Source organism: Notamacropus eugenii, chromosome 5 (assembly GCF_028372415.1).
Source record: "Notamacropus eugenii isolate mMacEug1 chromosome 5, mMacEug1.pri_v2, whole genome shotgun sequence".
NCBI lineage: Eukaryota > Metazoa > Chordata > Mammalia > Diprotodontia > Macropodidae > Notamacropus > Notamacropus eugenii.
This window is the reverse complement of record NC_092876.1, coordinates 272,763,071-272,781,532: the sequence shown is the minus strand read 5'-3', so window position 1 is coordinate 272,781,532 and position 18,462 is coordinate 272,763,071. Positions and strand designations below refer to the sequence as shown.

At 39.7% G+C, this 18,462-nt stretch overlaps 1 protein-coding gene across 7 annotated transcripts in view; it reads left to right on the top strand.

The window, feature by feature from the left end:
- Window positions 1–14,613, top strand: part of LOC140506086 (von Willebrand factor A domain-containing protein 5A-like) — a 53,692-nt gene extending 39,079 nt beyond the window's left edge. For 6 of the 7 annotated variants that reach the window (XM_072612861.1, XM_072612855.1, XM_072612856.1 and 3 more), the window contains 4 exons: window positions 8,265–8,432; window positions 10,624–10,760; window positions 11,124–11,250; window positions 12,169–14,613. In XM_072612861.1, the coding sequence (XP_072468962.1) occupies window positions 8,265–8,432; window positions 10,624–10,760; window positions 11,124–11,250; window positions 12,169–12,248 (512 nt within the window). In that variant the 3' untranslated portion in view covers window positions 12,249–14,613. The remainder of the gene's footprint in view (window positions 1–8,264; window positions 8,433–10,623; window positions 10,761–11,123; window positions 11,251–12,168) is intronic. The other variant, XM_072612857.1, reaches the window with a different exon arrangement.
- Window positions 14,614–18,462: the final 3,849 nt, after the last annotated feature.

Here is an 18,462-nt window from a genome sequence, read left to right as displayed (position 1 = left end):
GGGCAGGCAATCACATGGTGATCAGAAAAAGTGATACAAGGACACTCAAGAACTTTGAATTTGACTGTGTAACATGGGAGACATTGGCACAAGACTCCTCAGCATGGCCTGCCCATATCAGAAAGAGTACTGTGCTCTTTGAGTAAAGTAGAATTGAGATAGCCCAAAGGAAATGTAGGATGCACAGATTTGGAGTATCTATCCCAAATGTTCCCATGGACTATCTGTGCCCAGCCTGTGGTAGAGCATTCCGAAATCATGTTGGTCTGATCAGCCACAGTTGGACACACTGAAATTTCACTTTATCATGGTGATATCATTTTGGTCCTCTTTGAAGATGAAGGACAACAACCAACTGTGTATCTAATCTATTTCACTGATCCACCACTCTGTTTATTAGCCAGTGCCAGATTGTTTTGATAATTACTGCTCCACTAACAAGAGTTTGAGATCTGGTACAGGTAGACTACCTTTGTTTACATTTTTTTTATTTGATTACCTTGATATTTTTGACATATTGTTCTTCCATGTGAATTCTATTTTTTCCTAGCTCTAAAAAATAGTTTTTTGGTAGTTGTATTTGTGTGACACTGAATAAGTAGATTAATTGAGGTAGAATTTTCATTTTTATTATGTTGGTTCAGCCTATCCATAAGCAATTAATATTTTTTCCAGTTGTTTAGATCTGACTTTGTTGATTTGAAACATGTTTGCTAATTTTATTCAGATCATTCCTGGGTTTTTCTTGGCAGGTAGATCTTAAAGTATTTTATATTGCCTAGTTATTTCATTTATCTTTTTAATTTAGTATTTTTCCCAATTACATGTAAACATGTAATTAACATTGGTTGTTAAAATTTTGATTTCCAAATTCTCTCCTTTCCTCCTCACCCCCTTAAATGAGAAGGCAAATAATTTCATTTAGGTATATATTAGTTATTTTCAATGAAAATTCTTTTTCTACATTTCTTGCTTCTGAGCTTTGTTGGTTCATTCCCATTACAGATAATGCTTGCTGATGGTTTTAGATAAATATTACTTATTATTAAAAAGTTGCATTCCCATGCATTATAGTGCTTTTAATAAGAATTGATTTTGTATTTTGTCACAGACTTTTTGAGATGATCATATGATTTCCTTTGTTCTTGTTATTAATATGATCAATTATACTGACAGTTTTCTTTAATGAATCAGCCTTGGTATATTCCTGGTGTCAACGTCACAGGTTCATAGTGTAGGATCCTTGTGATATTTTGCTATAATCTCATTGCTTGTATTTCATTTAAATTTAGTATTTATTCAGAATTTTTGCACTCACATTTGTTAGGGAACTTGATCTATAGTTTTCTTTTTCTGTTTTTTCTCTTCCTGGTATGGGTATCATAATTTAGTAGATTTCCTTCTCTACCTGTATTCCAAATTGTTTATATATTACTGGGATTAATTGTTCTTTTAAAAATTCAGTTGAATTCATTTGTAAATCCGTTTGACCCTGGGAAATTTTTTTTAATCTATTTATTTTTGGATTTCAACACTCGTTTCCACAAAATATTGAGATCCAATTTTTCTCCCCATTTCTCCTCTCTCCCCTTCCCATGAAACCTTGCATTCTGATTACCCCTTCCTGCAAGGTACCCTCCTTTCTATCACACCCCACCCTTCTCTTATCCCCATCTTCTCTCATTTCTTGTAGGGCAAGATAAATTTCTATACCCATTACCTGTGTTTCTTATTTCCCAGTTATATGCAATAATAATTCTCAACATTCATTTCTAATACTTTGAATTCCACCTTTTCTCTCTCCCCCCGTCCCTCCCCACCCATCCCCACTGAGAAGGCAAGCAACTCAGTATAGGCTATATGTGTGTTGTTTTACAAAAGACTTCCATAATAGTCATGTTGTGGAAGACAAACTATATTGCCCTACATCCTACCCTGTCCCCCCTTTTTTTTTCTATTTTTTTATTTGATCTTGTCCCTTTCCAAAAGCATTTGCTTCTAGTTACTCCCTTATCCCATTTGCCCTCCCTCCTATCATCCCCCTCACCTCACTTGTCCCCTTCTCCCCTGCTTTCCTGTAGTGTAAGATAGATTTTCATACCAGATTTAGTAAGCATGTTATTCCATCCTTAAGCAATATGTGAAGAGAGTAAGCATCACTTTCCCCCTCTCACCTCTTCCCTTTTCTCCTCCATTGAACAAAGTTTTTCTTATCTCTTTTATGAGTGATAGCCTGCCCCATTCCATTTCTCCCTTTCTCTTCCCAATATTTTCCTCTCTCTCCCATTAATTTTTTATTTTATTTTTTTATGGATATCATCTCTTCTGATTCAACTCAACCTCTACTCTCTATCTATGTGTGTGTGTGTGTGTGTGTGTGTGTGTGTGTGTGTGTGTGTGTGTATAATCCCTCCACCTACTCAAATACAGAGAAAAGTCTCAAGAGTTACAAATATTATCTTTCCATGTAGGAATGTAAACAGTTCAGCTTTAGAAAGTCTTTTATGATTTGTCTTTCCTGTTTGTCTTTTCATGCTTCTCTTGATTCTTGTGTTTGAAAGTGAAATTTTCCATTCAGTTCTGATCTTTTCATCATAAGTACTTGAAAGTCCTCTATATCACTGAATGAACATTTATTCCCTTGAAGTATTATACTCAGTTTTGCTGGGTAGATGATTCTTGGTTTTAATCCCAGTTCCTTTGACTTCTGGAATATCCTGTTCCAAGCCCTTTGATCCCTTAATGTAGAAGCTGTCAGATCCTGTGTTATCCTGATTGTATACACTTCCACAATACTTGAATTGTTTCTTTCTAGCTGCTTGCAATATTTTCTCCTTCACCTGGAAACTCTAAAATTTGGCCACAGTATTCCTAGGAGTTTCTCTTTTTGTTCTCTTTCAGGAGGTGATCAGTGGATTCTTTCAATATTTATTTTGTCCTTTGGTTCTAGAATATCAGGGCAGTTTTCCTTGATAATTTCTTGAAAGATAATGTCTAGGCTCTTTTTTTAATCATGGGTTTCAGGTAGTCCCATAATTTTTAAATCGTCTCTCCTGGATCTATTTTCGAGGTCAGTTGTTTTTCCAATGAGATGTTTCACATTATCTTCTATTTTTTTCAAACTTTTGGTTTTGTTTTCTAACGTCTTGGTTTATCTTATGGTCATTAGCTTCCCTGAGCTTGATTCTCTCTTTTAAGAAGCTATTTTGTTTAGTGAGCTTTTGAACCTCCTTTTTCATTTGGCTAAATCTGCTTTTTAAAGCCTCCTCCTCATTGTCTTTGTGGACCTCTTTTTCCAGTTGAGTTAGCCTATTTTTAAAGGTGTTATTTTCCTCAGCATTTTTTTTGGTTCTCCTTTAGCAAACTGCTGACATGTTTTTCAAGCCCTTCTATGACCTGAACCCATTTCATATTGTTTTTGGAGGTACTGGAGGCAGAAGCCTTGACTTCCTCTGACAGTATGCCTTGTTCTTCCTCATCTGAAAGGATGGAAGGAGACATCTATTCACCAAGAAATTCTACTTCCATGGTCTTATTTTTTTTTTCCTTTTGGGGGTATTTTCCCTGTCAGTTATTTGACTTCTGAATCTTTTATCAAGAGGAGGGTCCTAGTGCTCCTCCTCCTCCCCCCAGTACTTTGCTCAAGGCTGAGATTCAGATCAGCTGCTCAATTCCCCCAGGTGCTTTGAGTGGGGGGTGGGGCTGCCACTGAGGGCTGAGGTTCAGATCAGCAGCTCAATTCCCCCAGAGGCTTTAAACTGAGCTTCCTGGACAATGGACCCAGGCTGCTTCTGGGCCCACTGTAGCCACCCACTGCCCACTGCTGCTGCTGCTGCTAATGCCACCACCTGTGCCACCACATAGGGCTATTGCTGGAGGGACCCTGCTCCCCTCTTGCCCAGCTGAGAAGGCCCTCCCACACTGACCTTTGGATCTTTATTGCTTGTGGGTTGAGGGATCTAGAACTCTCCCTGCTGGGAATTCTGCCCTGGAGGTTTAGGTCCTGTTCCTCCCAGTGCCACGTGGCCAGAGCTGGGCTCTGCTCAGCTCAGCATCCAGTGTGATAGACCTTTCCTGTTGGCCTTCCAGGTTACCTTTGGCTGGAAACCTCTTTCACTCTGTTGTTCTGTGGCTTCTGCTTCTCTAGAATTTGTTGACAGTCATTTTATACCGGTATTTTGTGGGCTGTGGGAGCAGCACTAGTGTATATGCATCTTTCTACTCGGCCATCTTCGGGATATTTTTTCTTAGGAATTTCTTTGATAATGTGGCCAATTTTTTTTTCTTAAAAGGAGTTATTTAAGTATTCCATTTCCTCTTCTTTTAATCTAGGCAATTTATCTTTTTGTAAATATTCATCCATTTCCTTTAGATTGTCATTTTTATGGGTATAGTTGGGAAACATAGCTGCTACTGATTGTTTTAATTTCTGCTTCATTGCTGATAAATTTGCCCCTTTCATTTTTAATACTGGCAGTTCAGTTTTCTTCTTTCATTATTTAAATCAATTAAGCAATGGTTTATCTATTTACATTTTTCATAAAACCAGCTTCTAATTTTATTTATTAGATGAAAGGTGTTCTTTCAGTTTTATTAATCTCTCTTTCAGTTTTCAGGATTTTCAATTTGGAGTTTAACTGAGAAGTTTTGATTTGTTCATTTTTTTGTTTTTGTTTTTGTTTTTTTAATTTGTGAGCCCAGTTCATTGTCCTGTCCTTTTCTATTGTATTGGTGTAAAAATTTAGAGTTATAAAATTGAACCTAAGTATTACTTTGTCCTGCACCCCCTAAATTTTGGTGTGGTGTCTCATTGTTGCTATTCTATTTAATGAAATTATTGTTTCTATTATTTCTTCTTTAACCCACTTATTTTTTAGGATTATATTGTTTCATTTCCAATTAAGTTGGAATCAATCTTTCCATTTTACTGAATGTAATTTTTATTGCATTTTGATCTGAAAGGGGTGCATTCAATATTTCTGCTTTTCTGCATTTAGTTGTGAAGTTTTTATGTCCTAACACATGGTTAGTTTTTCTGGAGGTGCCATGTGCTGCTGAGAAAAGGACATTTCTTTCTATTCAGTTTTCTCCAGAGATCCATCATATCTAACTTTTCCAGAATTCTGTTCACTCCTTAACTTCTTTCTTGTTCATTTTGTGGTGAGAGGACATTGAGTTACTCCACTAGTATAGTTTTACCATCTATTTCCTCCTGTAACTCATTCACCTTCTTCAAAAATTTCGATGTTATACCATTTGTTGTATGTCTGTTTATTATGGATATCACTTCATTGTCTATGGTACCTTTCAGCATACTTTAGTTTCCTTCCTGATCTTTTTTAATTAGGTCTGTTTTTGTTTTGTCTAAAATTATAATTACTATCCCGTTTGTGTGGGTGTGTGTTTGGGTTTTTTTTGCTTCTGTTGAAGCATATTACATTCTGCTCCAGCCCCTTACCTTTACACTGTATGTCTCTGTTTCAAATGTGTTTCTTGTAAACATTATATTGTAGAATGCTGGTTTTTAGTCTATTCTATTATCCATTTCTCTTTTAAAGGTGAGTTCATCCCATTCATATTTATAGTCATAACTAACTATGTATTTCCCTCCACCCTATTTTCCCCTGTTTATCCACATTTATACCTTCTATCCTCTTTCCATTCACCCTGTCACTCCTCACAAGTGTTTTACTTCTAATCATTGCCTCCTCTAATACCCTCTCTCTTCTACATACCCCCTTCCCTCTTCTCATTCTTCCTCACTTTTTACTTCCCTAAAGGGTAAGATAGATTTCTGTATCCAAATGAGTATATTATTGTGTCTTTAAGCCAATTCTGATGAGAGTAAGGTTAAACTTTGCCTACTACCCCCTCCCATCATCACTTCTTAATAATAGCTCTTTCACACCTCTTTTATGTGAGATGATTTACACCATTCTATCTCCTGCTTCCCTCTTCTCCCAGTACTGTCATCTTTCTCACTCCTTAATTTTGTTTTTTTGATTTCATGCCATCACAGTCACCTTACTTTGGCATCCTCTGTCTGTGAATACTCCTAATTTCTCTTCTAGTGGTAAAGTTCTTAAGAGTTATAAATATCACCTTGCATGTAGGAATAGAAACAGTTTATCCTCAATGAATCTCTAACGTTTTCTTTTTCTTGTTTCTGTTTTACGTTTTTACATTTCTCTGGAGTCTTGTATTTAAGGAACAGTTTTTAAAATTTCGTTTTAGTTTTCAACATTCACTTCTTTCATATTTTGAGTTCTAAATTTTCTCCTCTTTCTTTCCCCCTTTCCCCAAGACAGCATGTGATGTGATATAGGTTATCTAAATACATTCATATTAAACATATTTTCACATTACTCATATTGGAAAGAAAGTTGTAACCAAAGGGAAAAACCATGAGAAAGAAGAAACACAAACGAAAAAAGATAGAGAAAAAAAGATTGTGTGTTTCAATCTGCATTCAGACTCTATCATTCTTTCTCTGGATGAGGGTAGCATTTTCCATCATGAGTCTTTTGGAATTTTCTTATAACCTTGGTTTGCTGAGAATAGTAAGTCTATCAAAGTTAGTCATCGCACAATGCTGCTGTTGTTGTGTATAATGTCCTACTGGTTCTGTTCACTTCACTCAGCATGAGTTCATGCAAGTCTTTTCAGGTTTTTATGCAGTCTGCCTGCTCATCATTTCTTAGGGAACAATACTATTCCATTACATTCATATACTAGAACTTGTTCAGCCATTCCCTCAATTTCCAATTCTTTGCCACCACAAAAAGAGCTGTTACAAATATTTTTGTTCATGTGGGTCCTTTCCCTTTTTTATCCTCTCTTTGGGATACAGAACTAGAAGTGGTGTTGCTGGGTCAAAGGGTATGTACACTTTTATAGCTCTTTGGGCATACTTCCAAGTTGCTTTCCAGAATGCTTGGATCAGTTCACAACTCCACCAACTCAACACTGCATTAGTATTCCAGTTTTCCCCCATCTTCTTCACTGTTTATCATTTTCCTGTTTTGTCATGCTAGCCAATCTGATAGGTGTGATGTGGCCCCTCAGAATTGTTTTGATTTGCATTTCTCTGATCAATAGTGGCTCAGAGCATTTTTTCATATAACCTAGACAGCTTTAATTTCTTCCTCTGAAAGCTGCCTGTTCATATCCTTTGACCATTTACCAATTGGAGAATGACTTGTATTATTGTCAATTTGACTCAGTTCTCTACATATTTTAGAGATGAGGCCTTTATCAGGAACACTGACTGTAAAAATTGTTTCTCAGCTTTCTGCTTCTCTTCTAATCTTGCTTTCCTTGACTTTGTGCAAGACCTTTTTAATTTGCTATCATCAAAATGATCCATTTTGCATTTCATAATGTTCTCTATCTCTTTTTTGATCATAAGTTCTTCTGTTCTCCATAGATCTGACAGGTGAACTATTCCTTACTCTCCTAATTTGCTTGTACCATCAGCCTTTGTATCTAAACTGTGTATCCATTTTTGACTTTATCTTGGTATATGGTGTAACATATTGATCTATGCTTAGTTTCTACCATCCTGTTTTCCAGTTTTCCCAGCCGTTTTTGTTAAATAGTGAGTTCTTATCCTATAAGCTAGAATCTTTGGGTTTCTCTAACAGGAAATTACAATAATCCAGGATGGCTGTGTTTTGTGTACATAACCTATTTAACTGATCTACCACTTTGTTTCTTAGCTAATACAAGTAGTTTTGATGATTGCTTCTTTATAACACAGTTTTAGATCTGGTATAGCTAGGCTCTCTTCACTTTTCATTAATTCCCTTGATATTCTAGACCTTTTCTTCTTCCAGATGAATTGTATTATTTTTTTGTTTTTGCAAAAATCAATTTTTTTAAAATTCAGCTTTGGTGTTTTAATTAGGAGTGCTTGAAAGTTCTCAATTTCATTAAATAAACATTTTCCTCCCTAAAGGAGTACACTCAGTTTGCTGGTTAGGTGATTCTTATAATCCTAACTCCTTTGCTTCCAGAATATCATATTTTAAGCCTTCTGGTTCTTTTATGTGTAAGCTGCTAAATCCTGTGTAATCCTGAATATGCCTCCACAGTATTTGAATTGTTTCTTTTTGGGGGTGGAGCCAAGATGGCAGAGTAGATAGACACACATACGCTAGCTCCGAACCCACTGCCCATAAAATATCTCTAAAAAAGAACTTCCCAACAAATTCTGGAGCAGCAGAAGCCACAGAACAATGGAGCACACGAGATTTCTGTTGCAGGGATCCTGAAAACCTCTCGCAAAAGGTCCTCGCGCTTCGGACCCGGAGCTGAGCACAGCCCTGCCTCGGCCACGTGGTGCCCAGGGCAGAGGCTCCGAGGAGGGGGCACATCCGAGCAGGCTTTAGGGATGGGATCGCCAGCGGCCACGTGGGTCCCTCCATGCACAGGTGACAAGGGTCGGTGAGAGGGTCTCTTTGGTGGGTCAAGAGGGGTGTGGGGTGCCCCCATAACTCAGGCCCCCTCGAGAGGCAGCAGGGGAGGTGGGAGCAGACAGGGGCTCCCCAAGCAGGCAGAAGCCAGGATCCATTGTTGAAGGTCTCTGCATAAACCCCCTGAGGGAACTGAGGCCTGTGCAGCAGCCCTGCCCCCACCTGAGCACCTGAACTTGATCTCACACTGAATAGCAGACCCGCCCCCGCCCAAAGCCCTGAGGCTGGGAAGCAGCATTTGAATCTCAGACCCCAAGGGCTGCCTGGGTGAATCTGGAGGCAAAGTGGATGTGAAGAGAATATTCAGAAGTCAAGTCACTGGCTGGGAAAATGCCCAGAAAAGGGGAAAAAAATAAGACTATAGAAGGCTACTTTCTTGGTGAACAGGTATTTCCTCCCTTCCTTTCTGATGAGGAAGAACAATGCTTACCATCAGGGAAAGACACAGAAGTCAAGGCTTCTGTATCTCTGCCCACTCAATGGGCTCCGGCCATGGAAGAGCTCAAAAAGTATTTTGAAAATCAAGTTAGAATGGTGGAGGAAAAACTGGGAAGGCAAATGAGAGACATGCAAGCAAAGCATGAAAAACAATTAGACACCCTGCTAAAGGAGACCCAAAAAATGCTGAAGAAAATAACACCTTGAAAAATAGGCTAACTGAATTGGCAAAAGAGGTTCAAAAAGCCAATGAGGAATTGTTTCTTTTTGTCAGCTTGCAGTATTTTCTCTTTGACCTAGGAGCTCTGTAATTTGGCTATGACATTCCTTGTAGTTTTCATTTTGAGATCTCTTTCAAGTGGTGATCAATAGATTCTTGCCATTTCTGTTTTATCCTTTTGTTCCAATATATCAGGAGAGTTTGCCTTGATAATTTCTTAAACTATGAGATCCAGGCACTTTCTTTAATCTTGTCTTTCTGGCAGTTCAATAATTCTTAAATTATCTCTCTCAGTTTCCAGGTTGATTTTTTTTTTAAATGAGAAAATAGATTTTCTGTTCTTCAAATTGTTTTAATTATGTTTTATCAAGTCTTGATTTCTCATGGGCATCTTTTGCTTCCTCCTGACCAAATCTCACTTTTAAGGAATTATTTTCTTCACTCAGCTTTTATACATTTTTTTCCCCATTTGGTCAATTTTGTTTTTTAAAGAGGTATTTTTTTTGTTGAATTTTTCTGTATCTTTTTCCATTTATTGTGTTTCTTTACCCAAGCTATTGGCCCTTTTTTTAATGGTCCTCATGCATTTCTTTTCCCAATTTTTCTTCCATTTCTCTAATTTACTTTTAAAAGTCCATTTTTAAATCATGTAAAAATGAATTCTAAAAATGTTAAGACATATAATTGGGGAAAAAAGTAAAATACTATTTCAAAAAATTATTATTTGGGGGGAAAATAAATAAAACTCTTTTTTAGTCTCTTCCATGAGCCCTTTGGGTGACTGTGACCAATTTACATTTTTCTTTGAGGCTTCAGATTTAGTCATTTTGACACTTTTCTGTGACTTGCATCCTCCCTATCATCATAGTCTTTTTATATAATCAGATTTTGTTTTGTTTTGTTTTGTTTTTGTGGGTTTTTTTGTTCATTTTTTGTACCTGTTTTGTGACTTTGTACTTGTAAGTGAGTGTTGGGCTCTGTTCCTACACTGTCCTGTCTGCTGTGCCCAGGCTCTGGGGCCTTGCTACTGGCTTTCCCTGGGTCCCAGGGCCTAGGTGCTGACCTGCACTAGTTAGGAGGGCCTCCCTGCTGGCTTGCACTGTGGGTGGGGTCTTGCTGTTGCCCAACTGGAGGTAGGGGGGTCACTGTCATGAATGGGGACAGAACTAGTTGGTGGCATGTACTGGGGACCAAGTCTTACTCTCCTTTTCATCTGGGAATCCTAGTTTGCACTAAGGCAGGGTCATGCAAGTGGATTGCCCAGGGGCTTGGCAAGGCCTCTTTGGAATTTGGGGGGCATTTACTGTCTGAAGTCTCTTGGATGTAAAGCCTGGGGTTCTCAAATTAGGATTATTGCAAGCAGCTCTCTCCATTTTACCCTCCTACCTAATATAGCCTGCTTTGTGTCTAGTAAGTCTTAACAGAATGACATTTTCCCTCAGCTACCATGGGGGTGTGAGTGATGCTGAAGTTTGTTGTTTATTCCTCCAGACAAATCCCCTCCAGATTCTCCACTTCTGCAGCTGATTTCCCTCCAGAAGGCAGATGGTTCCTGGGAATTGGATGAATCTCTGGCCTCAGTCCTGGGTATGAATGTTCAGAGTGCATTGGCTGCATTGCCTGATCAGGTAAGATTCCAGAGAGAGCAGGGCTTAGGTTGAGTATTAGGGGGTAAAGCAAGAGAAAGGGAGCAAGGGAGTATGATGTACCTTTAGATGGAGTGATGGGAGCCATTGCCCATTAGATGTAGTCTGTGACTGAGAGGGTGATGGAAATACTTTCTAGGCCTTAAAGGTAGATAGCTCCTCATGCTCAGTAACATTTGTTCATTCAGGAGAGCAGTAAGGGCAGGGAACTGGAAGGAGAAGTAGATAATCTATCTGCGGTCAGTTTTTTCTATGGTCTTGGATGGGACAGGAACCATCCAAAGGTGTATTTGCCCCTTTCTGGGGTCCCCTGACCCTGGGGCCTTTATTCTGTATATTCTCTAGAGTAAAGATGTCCCAAGGTGGGCCACTATCTTGGCTGTGCTATGGATGCACAGCTGCAGTTGTGACCAGAAAGAAGAATGGGAACTCCTGGAAAGGAAGGCTGTGGCATGGATCAGGGCTCGATCTGGTAAGGATTCTACCTTGAGAACATTTTTCCTCATAAATCAGGAGACTTACTGTTCCCTCAGGATACTGCCTCATTAACCTGACTCTGGTGGGAGATGAAAGGATTGATGACCTGATTCCTTTGTGTTCCACTTTTCTGGTCTTTCCACCCAGAGAAAGGACTCACAGGTAGTGAGAGACATAGAGGAGACATAACAATAAGATTGGAAATGGCAATGGGAAAGGGTGGTGGGATATCAAGAACACTTGACAGAGCAGTCTTGGCTGTCTTCACATTCCTTCTGCCAGGCTGCTAGCATCCCTCCTGCTTTAGTCCCATGGATGCCCCTTGAGGCTGGTCTGACAGCTATTCACTCCTCTGGTTGCAAGAATGTTGTACCTCAGAAGTGTTTGTGAAGTCAGAAAAAATGAAAAGGGAAGTTAAGGGATGAGAAAAGAGAAAGAGCATGACTCTTGGTGGGAATATAGTATTGCCTTCTGTTAAACGTAATAAATGCTTACTGCTTGTTTGCTGTAGCTAGAAATGGTTGCAGAGGGCAGAATGGGAGTAGAAGTAGCTAGGTAGTACAGTGGATAGAATGCTGATGCTGGAGTCAGGAGGATCTGAATTCCAATCTGGCCTCAGATGCTTACTGTCTGTGTGACCTTCAGCAAGTCCCTTAACCCTGTTGCCTCAGTTTCCTCATCTGTAAAATGATCTGGAGAAGGAAATGGCAAACCACTCCGTTATCTTTGCCAAGAAAACCCCAAGTGGGGGGGGGGGGGTCACAAAGAGTTGTACACTATTGAAATGATACAACTACAAGAAGAGGAGAAAGAATGAATGAAGGAAGGAGGGATGAAAGGGAATAGACTTCAAACAGTTACTCCTCTGCTTTTCCTGGTATTTGTTGTATTATCCATCTTCTTGTGTTTCCAGACTCCTCCCTGGGTGAATGCATCAAAGCTGCCAATGCTCTCCTGAAATCATCTGTGGATCCTGCTGTCTTTGGCCTTTGAGAACAGAAATTGAAGTGTTTATCTTTGGCTGCTGCTCTTTACCCTCTGTCCTGCTAAAACCTGTTCATGTGCATTCCTTTCTGATTATGCTCATTTCCATGAGGACTGGTCCATCAGATTTCCTTTAGGTTTAAGTCAAATAATTTTTAAGGTCCCTACTATGTGTTGTGCATATGGGAGGATCTAACACTATCTTGACAAAAATGAGAAGTGTTCTCACAAGAAGCTTGCATTCTACTGGGGAAACCAAGTACACAAATTAGAAAATTTGAAAATAAGTACCAAATAATTAAAAATAATCTGATGGGGGGAGGGGAGAAAGGAGGAAGAATCTAGAAAGAACTTTTTCAGTTCTGCAAACACTTAAACCAGATCATTCTTTGTCATTAAAATCCATGATGTTCAGGGCTGGGGAAGGCAGATGTTACTCTAGCTTTTCCCCTTCCTCCCTTTAGATTATCTCAAGGCATATTAAAGTAAGAATGTTTTCCCCTGGTTTATAACTGGGTAATGAGAGGGAGGGGAGTGTCTACTTTGAAGTATCTTTTTTTTTTTTTTTGTCTGTGTGCAGTTAGGGATTTCACTTTTGAGGAGAGAGTGAAAATGCAGATGGAGATAGAGCATGCATGTACCATCACATGTTATTGTATAACAAAACTAGAATTATTTGTATTAGATGACTTGACAAAAATTCTTATAACACTTTATCTTGTACACTACCAAGACAAAGCTGGGAAGTAGGTAAGGACCCAAAACAAAGGGAGCTAGAGGAGGATGGTGGGCATTAGATTTAGCCTAGCTCTGTGCCTCGGGGATCACTTGGGGATACCTAAACTGCACTCTACCATTCTCATCCTGTCTGTATGGGCTTTATATCCTCTAGTGCTACAAGCACTGATGAGCTCCCCATGCCACCTATGGCAACTCTTAAGAGACATAGAGACTAACCTGTGCTCATGGAGGTGGAATTCTGTGAGTATGGGCTGTGGACCCTTGGCTTTTATGCCCTGTTCTCTACTGAGCAACAGTAGTGATAGAAAGATCTGGGATAGAAACAAGCATCTCCCTCTGTCTGAGATGAAGGAAAAGGCCTTCTCTGCATGTTACAATCTTATGTCCTCCCTTGCTTTGTCATAGGTGTGTAAGCCTTTCAGAAATCCTATTATTTGCTGCAAATATTCTACTACCAAGCATAAAATGACTTGCCTAGTAGTACTGCTTGTTTTATCTGGTATTTTCTTCTGCCTAGTCACAGTATCTTAGTCCTTCCACCCCTAAGCTGCAGTCCTGATTGCCCGCTTTCCCAGTGGGCAAACTCTGTCCCTTCTCTTTTTCTTCATAGGTGCCCAACTGTCCCAACTCATAAGTGGGACTCCATCATTCAGCCTGTAGCCCTAGTTCCCTTGGGTTGTGGCAGCACTTCCCCAGAATGTCTAGACAAGCCTGCAATTCATGGTATTGGTAGAGGAGGAAGGGCAATGCAACGTTCTAAGATCCTTACAAATCTGCCTAGTCATCTGGTATTGGGAGAACATACTGTCTGTTTAGTGGAAGACACACAACCCTGACTCCACCTGTTCTCCCTTTCTCATTTACTTTTCATTTTTTAGGGAGACAAAGGGGCCCTAATAAATTATATTCAAGACCTTGCTTTAGGCCAAGGACCTTGATGCTCAGGGGCTGACAGATTTTATAGACTGGGGAGTACCTGGGAGGTTCCCTCAGAATTGTGGAGACTCCTAATATAACAGGCTAATCTTCAGAAGTGTGTGTCTCTGTGGGGGAATTTCTCCTAATTGGCTAAAAGCAATGCCCAAGTCAACCACAACCACTTTGTTCAGCAAGCCTTTCACAGACCATCAGCTACAGGCCAGCCATCTTAGCAGGGACTTTCCACAGGTCATCAAACATTAGTGATTGGCCAGTAGTATCCTAGGGCATGACACAAGTTGTGTTTTTAAAGCAAAGGTCATTTAGGAGACTCAGCAGTGATGGGATATTGCAAATACAAGTCCTTAACATTTGTTAATATATCGTTTTAGAACACACCCAGCTAATATAGTATAGAAAGATCTTATAAATCAAATACAATTAATATAATCAGTATGTGCTTAATTAATCCTAACTCATCTTAACAGAATTAGCTAACATACCTAATTCAAACTTCATCCTACTCTGCTTAATTCACTAACTCACTGATATCCCTTAAATCACAATGAACTGAGTAAATACTGATTAAATCAAGCAGGGATATCAAAATTATCTTTACACTAAAAACTTTCTCCAGAGGAAGTAATGTAATCTAAGGCAAGGAAGTCCATACATGCTGCCTGCTTTGAGAGAAATAAATATGGATACAACCTTACCCTGTTTGTCCTTCTTAGACTGAACTCTGAAGGTTTACAACCCTCAAGATGCCCCCAAGAAATGGTAGAAGAGCTGGGAGGCGCAGCCCCTAGAAGAGATAACTTGACTTTGCCCTGGGAGGTACCATAGCATTATTGGAAACATCACTGAAGGGGAAATATGTCAAAAACCAATAAAAGTTCCAGGAAGAAATAGATGGAGGTGTAAAGTCAAGAGAAGGAAAAAATGACCATAAGAATGACTGAGTCCCCTACCAGGGTAAAGAAGTAGGTGAAGAATTAGCACTGTATCCCAGGTAGATCATAAAAATGGGAAAAGGACCCTCATACATAAATGTATTTATAGCAGCTCTTTCTGTGGTGGCCACGAATTGGAAATTGAGGGGATGTCCATCAATTGGAGAATGGCTGAACAAGTTGTGGTATATGAATGTGGTGGAATACTATTGTGTTGTAAGAAGGGATGAGCATCTGAACTTCAGGAAAACCTGGAAAGACTTATATGAACTGATGCTGAGTGAAGTGAACAGACCCAAGAAAACAACTTGGATTGTACATAGTAACAACCACTTTGTGTGATCACCAGCTTTATTAGATTTAGCTCTTAGCATTGCAAGGCTCTAAGACAACCTCAAAAGGCTCATGATGAAAAATGCTTTCCACATCCAGAGAAAGAACTATGGAGTCTGATTGCAGAGTGAAGCAGACTATTTGCTCCCTTTCTGTTTTCTTTCTTCTTTCTCATGGTTCATTCCATTGATTCTAAATCATCTTTACAACATGACTGATATAAAAATATATTTAATATGGATGTATAAGTAGAGCCAATATCAGATGGTGCAAGGTCTTGGGGATGGGGATGGGATGGGAAGGATAGGTCTTTCTCAGGTGATGGAGGGCTCAAAGTGGTTCACAACTGCATTATCAGCTCTGCAGGTAAAGAATGATCTCAGGTGTCACAGGAATGAAAAATTCATTTGCGGGTCAATCATGAGAGAGCTTGTATGAAGATTTAAGGGATGTATAATTAAGGAGAGGTCTAATAGTAGGGGTCATTATGGATGGAAGAAGGAATAAGTATTAATCACCTACCATGTTCCTGGTACTGCACTTGGCTCTTTGTATGAGCTCAGAGTTCTAGGTACACTGAGAAAGTCTAGGATAGGTAAGAAAACTTTGCTGGATGCTGGAAAGCAATAGTGGATATTGGACAGCAAAGTCATTCTCCAAAAGTGATGCCTTGCCTGAAATGAAATCTAAAAGAAAGTAACAAATATCCACCCCTGCCTGGGGACACGTCTTGACACCACCAACGCAACTCCCATTACAACCACCACATCGAAAATGATTTATTTGACCAGTTTTCAAGCAAGAAGTTTTAAAAAGTTTATCTTTTTATTACAATTATTTTTATTTTTATCAATTAATTTTTAGTTTTCAATATTTGCTTCCACAAAATTAGGTAAGAAAGACCCAGAGTTCAGGAAGTCCTATTTAAAGCATATCTGCAAATTCTGCCTTTATTAAAGCTGTAGAGTGTAAGATTCTTGAGGCCAGGGACCCTCTTTTTGTATCTCTTAACATCTCTGCCCAAAGCACAGTGCATGGCACACTGTAGTCACTTAATAAAGTGTATTGATTAATTACTTTTGTTATACATTATGACAGTGAGAGATATTTTTAATGAAAAAAGACCTGGTACCTGACCTAAAGATGCTTATCATCCAATAGGGGAGATAGGACACATGCTTTAAGAACCTCCATACAAAGTAGAATAAGATAAGGCTATAAGATAGCAGAAAGAATCCTTGCTCTGGAGCCACAGGATCTTGGTTGAAATCTTGCTTCTGTTACTTACCAATATTTTCACCTTGGGCAAGTCTCTTCATCTCCTGGGTTTCGATGATCTCAACTTCAAAATGAGAGGGCCTTTCTAGATGGACTGGGTTTACCTTCAACTCTAGATTGTAATCCTATTAAAGAAAGACAGCTTTACAAAAGCTCACTGAAAGGAAGACCCAGCATTGGGAAGCTGATGGCTTTCTGGAGGAGATGGCATCTGATCTGAGACTTGCAGGATGAGGATGAGTAGAATTTCCACAGAGGTAAGGAAGGACTTTGAGGTGGAGAATATGATCAAAAGTCCTAGAGGTTTCTTCATTTGTATAATGAAAGGCATAAGTTCTCTTAGCATTATCTTGGTTTGTTGTTGTCTTTCCTTCTTGAGGAGGATCAAAATGACATCACTCTACTTGAGTCAAGTTTCAATGGGTCCAGCTGTGACTGGTCAGATCAATACTAGTTTGGAATGCTCTACCACAGGTTGGGCACCAATAGCCTGTGTGAACATTTGGGGTAGATACTCTACATGTGCACATCCTGCATTTTCTTGGAGCTGTTTCAGTTCTGCTTTGCTTACAGAGCACAGCACCTTCTCTGATGATGGCATGCCATGCTGAGAGGTCCTATGCCAGTCACACAATCAATTCCAAAGTTCATAAGAGAGACCTTGAGAGTGTCCTGTATTGAGTATGTTTAGGGAATGTGGAGTCATCCCTTTTGGTTGGAATGTAAGCTTTGTGAAAGGAAACGGTATATAGGGTTAGGAAAAAGAGTAGGGCTAGACTACAAAAGGGCTTTTAGGCCAAACTGTGTTTCTGCACCATTCAGAGAAAGTAAAATGTTTTGAAACTCATTTGATCAGTGCTGTACCTCAGGAAGGGCAACTAGGTGGGTGAGTGGACTGAGCACTGGGCTTAGAATAAGGAAGATGAATCTTCCTGAGTTCAAATCCATCCTCAGACACTCATTAGCTGCTTGATCCTAGACAAGTTTGCCTCGGTTCCTCACCTGTAAAATGAGGTGGAGAAAGAAATGGCAAACCACCCTAGTACTGCCAAGAAAACCCCAAATAGGGTTGGGAAGATTTGGACAGGATTTAACAACAACTAGGACAGTAAAGTACTTCAGAAAGGTTAATCTGTTTAGGATTGGGGTAGGGTTGGGTGGGAGGAACTGGAGGCAGTGAGATTTTTAAGGAGACTATTTCTGGAAGAAAGGAAAGGGGTTGGTGGAGAAAATGGGAAAGTAGGGACTGATTGGAGAAAGCAGAGCTAAGCACTTGGAGTCAATTCAAACTTCAACAAGTTTGACCAGCAGGATCAAGCTATTGAAAGCTCTGGCTCCAAGAGGATGGGCTACCATAGCATCTCACAGTCCCTACTGTGTGCCTCTCTTGTCTTTGGCATTTCAGTAATGGCCTTGGGGTGATCTCAAGATGCACTCTCTCTCCTAGGTCAACTGAACACAAATTCCTCTTACCTAATGAGCCTAAGAAGTGAGGACTAAAAGGAATAAGGAATTTTGGGGTACTTACTTGGCCAAAGAGGATAACTGAGCAGGCTAAAAAATAATATTTCTCTTCAAGGATGGATGTACCCCTTTAACTCAGACCTCAAACTCATTTAGGTTCCATGGGGCAAGGCCTGGGCCCTAGCCAGGGACTTCAAATATTCCTTTTTTCACATCATCATACAGGAATAGGGTAATAATACTATTGAGGTCTGTTTCCCCATCCACAGCAGTAAATTCCTGCCAAGCAGAAGGAGCTGCAATGTCTTCCATACTGCTGAAGGCTGAAATGGTCTTGGTTTCCCTCTGGGTTCCCATCCTCTGAAATGTCTCCAGACATAGGGAGCCCACTGAGCAGAGGAATGGCTGGGATGCTTGGATGCTTGTGCTTGGACCCCAGTTCGAAGTTCCCATTTCTCCCTAGCCTCAAAACACTATCCCTGACAGTTTTCTCCCCAGCCCAAGGACACCATGCCTAGCAATAAGTCATGAGTGGG